This window comes from Centruroides sculpturatus, unplaced genomic scaffold, assembly GCF_000671375.1.
Source record: "Centruroides sculpturatus isolate CEXI.00-Female unplaced genomic scaffold, Cexi_2.0 scaffold66, whole genome shotgun sequence".
Classification (NCBI taxonomy): domain Eukaryota; kingdom Metazoa; phylum Arthropoda; class Arachnida; order Scorpiones; family Buthidae; genus Centruroides; species Centruroides sculpturatus.
In genome coordinates, this window is record NW_019384408.1 from 704,119 (window position 1) to 713,509 (window position 9,391).

Consider the following 9,391-nt stretch of genomic DNA (forward strand, 5'->3'; position numbering starts at 1 on the left):
CTCTAGTGGTGGATACGAGTTATCTTTAATTTGCATGTAGTTACAATTTCATGATGAACTCAGGATATTTTTCTTCTAATTATCAATTAGAGATTCAGACTATGTACAAAAAATTATATAATTAATTTTTAATTAATTTTTAATGTACATAGTCTGAATCTCTAATTGATAATTAGAAAAAAAATATCCTGAGTTCATCATGAAATTGTAACAAATTTTACATCTTTGTTCTTTGGATTAGAGTTTTTAGAAATTTTAATATTACACATAAAAGAAAAATTTTTAAATATTTATACAGTAAGACCTTGCTTAACATGGGGATGCGTTCCTAGACAACAAAGCGCTAAGTGAAGTAAATAGGGATAGGGGAACAACGACCGAAAATTTTTAAAAAATTTACTTTAATTTTAAGTTATTTTTATATTAATTTGTATAATAATATATGTTAAATAACACATAAAGATATGCACACAGAAATGTAAAGTTCATTTCTTGTCCCAACTTTTCTGAAAAGTTTGTTCTTTTGCAATAAAGTCGTGAAGTTTCATTTGTCACTTTTTCTTTCCTTAAGCAAATGTCGATAACAGAAGATTGCATCCAAAATCCCTCGTTTTGCTTTTGCACTCCTTTCAAAATCTGGATCATTTGCTACAATTTGATCAACGATTTCGGTAATCTTACCGAACTTTTACTAAGGAAATCTGTAGAGAAATTTTTTGGGTTCTTCATTCTCAGAGTCTCTATTTTCCAGTTTCACATGAATTCCATGTTCTGCCAATTCTTCAAGATCGTCGTTGATAAGGCTCTCACCAGAAACCTGCTGTAACTCCTCAATATCCTGCTCGTCTATCTCCTAGTCCTGCTATATCAATTAGGTTGAGTTTGGTCAACCTAACAATACAGCAATAGGCTCTTTTCGTTGAGAATTCTTGGATACCCTCAGCCATAGCTTCTTCCACACTTCATTCATGCATTTATCAGTTAATTTTTGCAAGCAAAGTCGATATTTCCTATGGTATCCATGATTTTATATTTTTTCCAAAATTGCACCAAACAAACATAGATTTAAAGAAAGTACGCCTTTTTGCCACCTTTTGCTGATTGGTTTGTGTTTGCAAATAATCGTATTATATACAAATCAAAGAAATGCCACGATAATTTAAATTTTGAGCTTTTTTTAAGGCTTTAAGCAGACTGCATTATATCGAATCAGTGTTAAGCGGGGTCTTACTGTATCTTATAAGATAGATTTATAGCATACTTATTTTTTTACTTTTAAAAATACAACATTTAACTTTCATATGAACACTTCATCCAACTGATGATCAGATAGTTAGTTGTTAATAATAATAATAATAACAATAATAACAATAACAGTGGTAGTAACCAGATCAAAGTGTGATACTGGCTCGGACGTCGCCCGGGTTAACAAGGTCCGCATTCGTGGGTTAGGCAGAGGCTCACGTTCGAAAAATAGGCTGCAGTCTCCCTTGGTTACCGGTGGCAAAAGCAGCACCGGCCCAAGCATGGCTACTGCAATGCCCTCAACAGATGTGAGGAATCAACCTAGCCTTGGTGTTTCTGTGGCAATGCATTCACAGACCACAAAGGCTGGAAAACCATGCCAACGGATGAAATGGACAACAGAAATGAATGAGTTTATCATTCATACTTACTATGCAATCACAAAACTCGAAACAATCATGACAGCATAGAGACAACAACTACACCGTAGATTCACACAACAATATGCTCACCTCACTGTCACCGAACAAAGGGTTGTTGATCAAAAAAGAACAATTATACACAACAACATTATGCCACAAACAACACTTGAACTTATCAAACAACAGGTTGCTGATCAAATACATCAACAGACAGAAACATTTAACATTATTAATGAAGATCACATAACCTGTCAGGATAATCCAGCAACAAGCATTGATAATAGCACACATACAACTACAACTAATGATACTACAGGCACTTCCTCATCCATCACTGATAACATAGACATAGATTTAATTAATATGCTCTCACTTATATTTTAGGAAACACTCACTAAATATACAGGTACAGATCCTGGTGTAGACAACATTCACAATTTCTGGTACAAAAAGTTTACATCACTTCACCAGGAACTAGCTAAACATCTAACACACATCATTATCAATCCACAAGACATGCCAAAATTTCTTACTCGGGGCATCACCTACATAAAACCTAAAAACAACAACACCACAGACCCCACACAATACAGACCAATTACATGTCTTCCAACACTCTACAAATTATTGATATCCTGCATTGCAAACAAAATATACAAATATGTTGAAGAACATGACATTCTTACAGAACAACAAAAAGGTTGCCGTAGAAATAATGGGATGCAAAGAACAGTTACTCATAGATTCAGTCATTCTACAGCAAGCACACAAACAACACAGAAACATACACATGGCATATATAGACTACAGAAAAGCATTCGACAGTGTTCTGCACAGTTGGCTGCTACATATTCTACACGTGTACAAAATACATCCATCACTCATTGCACTCTTCCAAAACACTATGCAGCACTGGAGAACAACACTACATCTCAGGGTTAGTAACACTTCCACACAAACAAATGAAATATTCATTAGGCAAGGAATTTTTCAAGGAGATTACTTGAGTCCTCTCTGGTTCTGCCTAACCCTGAACCTATTATCCAACATGTTAAACAACATGCAATATGGCTACAATATCAGACATGAAAAAACAACATGGTTTATGCTGTCACATCTCATGTACATGAACGACATAAAACTTTATGCATTCACACAGAAACAACTTCATCAACTCCTACAAATCACACATTCATACACTAAGGACATACAAATGGAGTTTGGCTAGACAAATGCAAAACACTTCACATAGAAAAAGGAATCCTGAAGAAAGAAGATTTTGCACTTGGAAATGGAGACGTTATTGAATCCATGGAAGAGGGTGAGTTCTACAAGTATTTAGGATTCCAACAGGCCAAACTAACAGAACATACACAAATAAAGCAAAGATTAATTAAAGAATACCAAAGTAGGTTAAATGCTATCCTCAGAACACAGTTAAATGCAATAAACATATATATCATCCCAGTATGCACTTATTCTTTTGGAGTTATTCATTGGACTCACACAGATCTTGAGCAACTCCAAATGAAAACAAGAAAACACTTACTAAGCATAAACATCATTGTCCTAAATCTGCCACAGAAAGATTAACCCTTCCACATAAAGGCGGATGTGGCCTGATTGACATAGTTAACCTTCACTACAAACACAGTCACTGCGAGAGTTTTTCTACAAGAAACAAGAAACATCACAGTTACATAAAGCAGTAACTCTAGCAGACTCAAATAACACACCATTAAACTTACACTCACAACACACAGACATGACACAACATATAAAAAGCATAGACACAATCAAGCAATCGTGGGCTCAAAAGGCACTCCACAGCTGGCATCCTTATGACCTGACCCAGGATTTTGTTGACAAAACTACGTCAAACAGCTGGTTAGATCGGGGATGCCTCTTTGGGGAGACAGAAGAATTATGATTGCCATACAGGATCAGGTCATAAATACTAAAAACTACAGAAAACACATGCTCAAAGATACAACACTCACAAATGACACATGCAGAAAATGTCACATCATGCCAGAAACTATACAACACATCACTTCTGGTTGCAAGCTCTTCGCACAGACAGATTACTTACATAGACACAATCAAGTAGCAAATATAATAAACCAAGAGCTTGCAAAGAAACACAAAATGGTAAACATTCACGAACCATACTATAAGTATATTCCACAGACAGTATTGGAAAACAACACGCACAAAATGTACTACGACAGAGCCATAATCACAGATAAAACAATTTACCACAACAGACCAGACATTACACTTATTGACAAACACAATAAAATCATATACATTATAGACATAACCATCCCAAACACTCACAATGTACAAAACACATGCACTGAAAAAATCAGCAAGTACACAGAACTCGCCCAGGAAATAAGGCATCTGTGGAGGATGGATAGGGTGCTTATTGTGCCTGTCGTTCTCTCCTGTACAGGTGTGATACCACACACACTACACAAAAGCTACACAAAAGCTGGGAACATTACAATTGAATAGAAATACATACATCACACTACAGAAGGCCACTATATTGAATACATGCCATATTGTTAGGAAATTTCTGAATACAGACACTGACACACTTATTTAATTTTAGTTTTATTTTGGTTGCTATNAATTGATTCTAAATTTTTGAAAAATTGATTTTAAAAGAAATAAATTTTAGTTTTTAATATAGTACAGAAAAAAGTAATCTAAATTTACAAATGCATGTACTGTAAATACAGTACATACTTGTAAATGTATATATTTTAATATAATTTTATTTGCTTTAAATGCTTTTCTAGTGATATTATGACATCAGTATTTGTGGCAGATGGACGTAAAGTCGAATAAAATGACTTAAACTTGATTTTTATTTTTCCATATATTTTTTGACAAACGCCATATAATTGAGAATGATGTAGCTCAAAACGACGTAACTCGAGGTATACCTGTATAATGATTTAATATGTTTGGTAGAATACAGTAATACCCTGAACTTACGCGATAGGTGGGACTGAGCGATGACCACGTAAGTCAGGGTATAATTTCACAATTTGTGTAAAATCCAAGTGGGATGTATGTAAGCTAATAAATAGAAATAGATAAATAAATAAAACTCACGCCAAAATTGTATAACCTTCTTGATAAAGAGCACTGAGTTCAGCGTTAATACGATTTTTCTTATATCGCAAGTACTTTCGACGAGTATTATATCGTCGTCTTCAGGCGAAAAAAGAACAAATTTGAATTGGAACGTGCAGAATGTTCCAAGTAGAAAACGGAAAAAATTTTTCTTGTCAATTTCTAAATTATAGCATTCGATAATTCCGTTGGTCACGTGCACCAAGCTTTTGCCGGCGTTCGAAATATCTTAAATCCACACGACTAACAGCGCATGCGTTGACGAGTGATCGTACTAATTGTGCAACTCTTGGCGCTTTTTGCTATTTAAACGCTGGTATAAAGTAACCCATATTTCGGGCAAGTCGAGTGTGGGGTTATAATTTAGAAATTGACAAGAAAAATTTTTTCCGTTTTCTACTTGGAACATTCTGCACGTTCCAATTCAAATTTGTTCTTTTTTCACCTGAAGACGACGATATAATACTCGTCGAAAGTACTTGCGATATAAGAAAAATCGTATTAACGCTGAACTCAGTGCTCTTTATCAAGAAGGTTAAGCTAATAAATGTTCTCGTTAATCTTATCTCGTCTTTTGATTCATTCACGGTTACAAGAAATCACCACATAGAGTCTCTCAAGTCTCCGTAGATATAACAAACACAGAAATAAATAACACAAGATAAATTGTAGTTATGTGTCAATTCCGCCCGACACGTCCGAACATGTAAGCTGAACAATAGTGTGGGGTAAGTGAGTAATCAAGAGTTGTGTGGCGCTCAAACAAAAGACGAATCGACGAGATTTGAAAATCGCGTAACTCCGAGTTTGCGTAAGTCGAGGTATTACTGTAATTTTATTTTTCCAGGAGTTGATAATATTGAGAGAGAAAATGAATATAACACCATCTTTTGCTGTCCAGATTTAGTACTAGAGTTTTTCTTATGGAATTTCTATAGAAGATATTGATAACACACAAAAAGTATCTAAACTATGACTACACAGAAGAAAGAATCAACTCTATTATAGAAACCATAACATCCATGCAACAATATTACATTTCTAGCTATGATATAACATAATTTAGATAATAAATATAACATAATTTAGATATTTGAGTTATATGTAGTATTCACATTGAGGTATATGTAAAAAATGAACACTTTATTTCCTTTTTAAATTATTTGGAATAAATATGACTGAAACTTTTTCAATTATTCTATTATATATTAATGCATTTTTTAAATATGAAATTAAAATTGATTTCATGTTTATATTAGCTGTTAAATTTGGTCGAATGTCTAAAAAGCAGCGAGAGAAAGTGGAAGATGAGGTGAGATATCACCGAGCCCAGCTAGTCCGTCCGCAGCAACAACAGCCACAGCAGGCTCAGCCACAACAAGCAGCACCTCAACCCACAGAAACCTCACCGGACAGTTCAGTCTTTGAACAACAACAGCCGTCCTCAACTAATCATCTACCGTACCTGAATGGGGGGTATGTATCACAAGTCTCTACTGAGAGGCAAAGAACTGGTAGACAGGTACCTTTTAATATTGGTGGCCAGGTGCTTTGCATGAAGTGCGAAAGGGACTCTAGTAACACATTTGGTGAGCGGGTACCACAATGCACGCATAATGGACAAGATACTTTTGTGAAGGGCAGAACGGATGTGCATGGACGGTATGTATGATTTTCATATTTATGGCTTTGGCTTATCGTTATGTTTCTTCTTGTGTGATGGTATGTAATCTCTTCTTTTCTTGTCCTGCAATTTATCTGTTTTCTAAAAAGCAACATAAATACCTGTGTGCATGTGCAAGCTGAAACTGTTACATTGCAGTAGAGCCAGTCACTTTTTTACATATAAAGTAATGTACTGTATATCAATGCAACAAATTTCATAGGATAAATTGTGCATATTATGCTTTTTTTAATTAGTAATTGATGATTTTGTTATATACTGTACATACACACATCAACATATATATTTATGATATATATATATTTACCCACTAAAATAATTATAAGTTGTTTATGTATGATATTAATAAAAAAAACTCATCTTGATGTTGTGATTAATTTCCATAATGCATTTTGGCAAATTTGCTTATCTTTGTTTATTGTTGTTTATATTCGCATATGTTCTAAAAATTGATATGAGTTATTTAAAATATCGACTATTTTATTCATATTTTTTTGTTACAAGTTTTAAATTTGTAGTTCATGTATGCATCATTACATTCTTTGCGTTCTTTGTGTGTTCTGTTATATATATATATAATCATTTATTCATATTAATATTATCTATGTAAAAAACTTATGGAAAAGAAAAATTTGTATCAAGATTTTGTCAAATTCTGTTCAAGTACAAAACAGTTTCTTTAATCTTACTTTATAGTGAGTCAAAGATGAAAAAAGCAGTGCAGGAAAACACGTAAGTTAAAAATAAACTAAAACTATATTTGTATGTGAGTGTTAGAGATTTATATTAAAAGTTGTTTTTATTTAAATTGCAAATTAAGCTTTCAAAAAATATGTATATAATTCTAAATTTTTTGTAATTAATTTCTATTTAAGAATTTTTCAATAATATACTCCATAAAAATATACTTCAAACATATAATATAGAAAATTAGAATATATAATATAAACATTTCATTACCAATAATCCAATTATGATTTTAATGATTTGTAACATTAAAACATGTATAAATATATTTAAATTTATTTTAAATCTTATTAGAAAAGCGCTAAAGAAGATATTACTTTACATAAATAAATAATCATAAAATTTCCAAATAATGTAAATAACATTTATACAATACATTTTACAAAAAAAACATAACTAAAATAAATTTTATATTATCTTATTTTATTAATCGTAATTAAAATAATTCCCTTCTGCTTTTTATGTATGTATCTTTATTTCCTTCTAGAAATGTTAAATACATAAAAGAAAATATCAAATACTATAAAAAGAAACAATAATAATGTATAAAATTAATTAATATGCATACAAACAATAAATACAGTATTTGTGGTCATTTAGATATTTACTTTTTACAAATAAATTACCATTAGTGGAAATAAGGTTTTCTTTAGACAGATATCATGGAATATGTTTTGAAGCACATTTTAAAATACAAGTTAAAAAAAATGTATCTTATTTCTTATATTATGTACTATACAGTAAGACCCTGCTTAACATGGTGGATGCTTTCCTAGACAACAAAGTGCTAAGCGAAACAGCGTTAAATGAGGTCATTTTAACTTAGAGTAAATAGGGATGGAGAAACACACAACAAAAAATAAACAAATTTTATTTTAATTTTAAGTTATTTTTATATTAATTTGTATAATAATATATGTTAAATAACACATAAAGATATGCACACAGAAATGTAAAGTTCATTTCTTGTCCCAACTTTTCTGAAAAGTTTGTTCTTTTGCAATAAAGTCGTGAAGTTTCATTTGTCACTTTTTCTTTCCTTAAGCAAATGTCGATAACAGAAGATTGCATCCAAAATCCCTCGTTTTGCTTTTGCACTCCTTTCAAAATCTGGATCATTTGCTACAATTTGATCAACGATTTCGGTAATCTTACCGAACTTTTACTAAGGAAATCTGTAGAGAAATTTTTTGGGTTCTTCATTCTCAGAGTCTCTATTTTCCAGTTTCACATGAATTCCATGTTCTGCCAATTCTTCAAGATCGTCGTTGATAAGGCTCTCACCAGAAACCTGCTGTAACTCCTCAATATCCTGCTCGTCTATCTCCTAGTCCTGCTATATCAATTAGGTTGAGTTTGGTCAACCTAACAATACAGCAATAGGCTCTTTTCGTTGAGAATTCTTGGATACCCTCAGCCATAGCTTCTTCCACACTTCATTCATGCATTTATCAGTTAATTTTTGCAAGCAAAGTCGATATTTCCTATGGTATCCATGATTTTATATTTTTTCCAAAATTGCACCAAACAAACATAGATTTAAAGAAAGTACGCCTTTTTGCCACCTTTTGCTGATTGGTTTGTGTTTGCAAATAATCGTATTATATACAAATCAAAGAAATGCCACGATAATTTAAATTTTGAGCTTTTTTTAAGGCTTTAAGCAGACTGCATTATATCGAATCAGTGTTAAGCGGGGTCTTACTGTATCTTATAAGATAGATTTATAGCATACTTATTTTTTTACTTTTAAAAATACAACATTTAACTTTCATATGAACACTTCATCCAACTGATGATCAGATAGTTAGTTGTTAATAATAATAATAATAACAATAATAACAATAACAGTGGTAGTAACCAGATCAAAGTGTGATACTGGCTCGGACGTCGCCCGGGTTAACAAGGTCCGCATTCGTGGGTTAGGCAGAGGCTCACGTTCGAAAAATAGGCTGCAGTCTCCCTTGGTTACCGGTGGCAAAAGCAGCGCCGGCCCAAGCATGGCTACTGCAATGCCCTCAACAGATGTGAGGAATCAACCTAGCCTTGGTGTTTCTGTGGCAATGCATTCACAGACCACAAAGGCTGGAAAACCACGCCAACGGATGAAATGGACAACAGAAATGAACGAGTTTATCATCCG

At 32.9% G+C, this 9,391-nt stretch overlaps 1 protein-coding gene across 4 annotated transcripts in view; it reads left to right on the forward strand.

Annotated features, from left to right (window-relative positions):
* The window catches only part of LOC111618952 (probable nuclear hormone receptor HR3), a 148,766-nt gene that overhangs the window by 58,034 nt on the left and 81,341 nt on the right, over positions 1-9,391 (forward strand). For 2 of the 4 annotated variants that reach the window (XM_023360579.1, XM_023360580.1), the window contains exons 4-5: positions 6,077-6,479; positions 7,198-7,233. In XM_023360579.1, the coding sequence (XP_023216347.1) occupies positions 6,077-6,479; positions 7,198-7,233 (439 nt within the window). The remainder of the gene's footprint in view (positions 1-6,076; positions 6,480-7,197; positions 7,234-9,391) is intronic. The other 2 variants (XM_023360582.1, XM_023360581.1) reach the window with 2 other exon arrangements.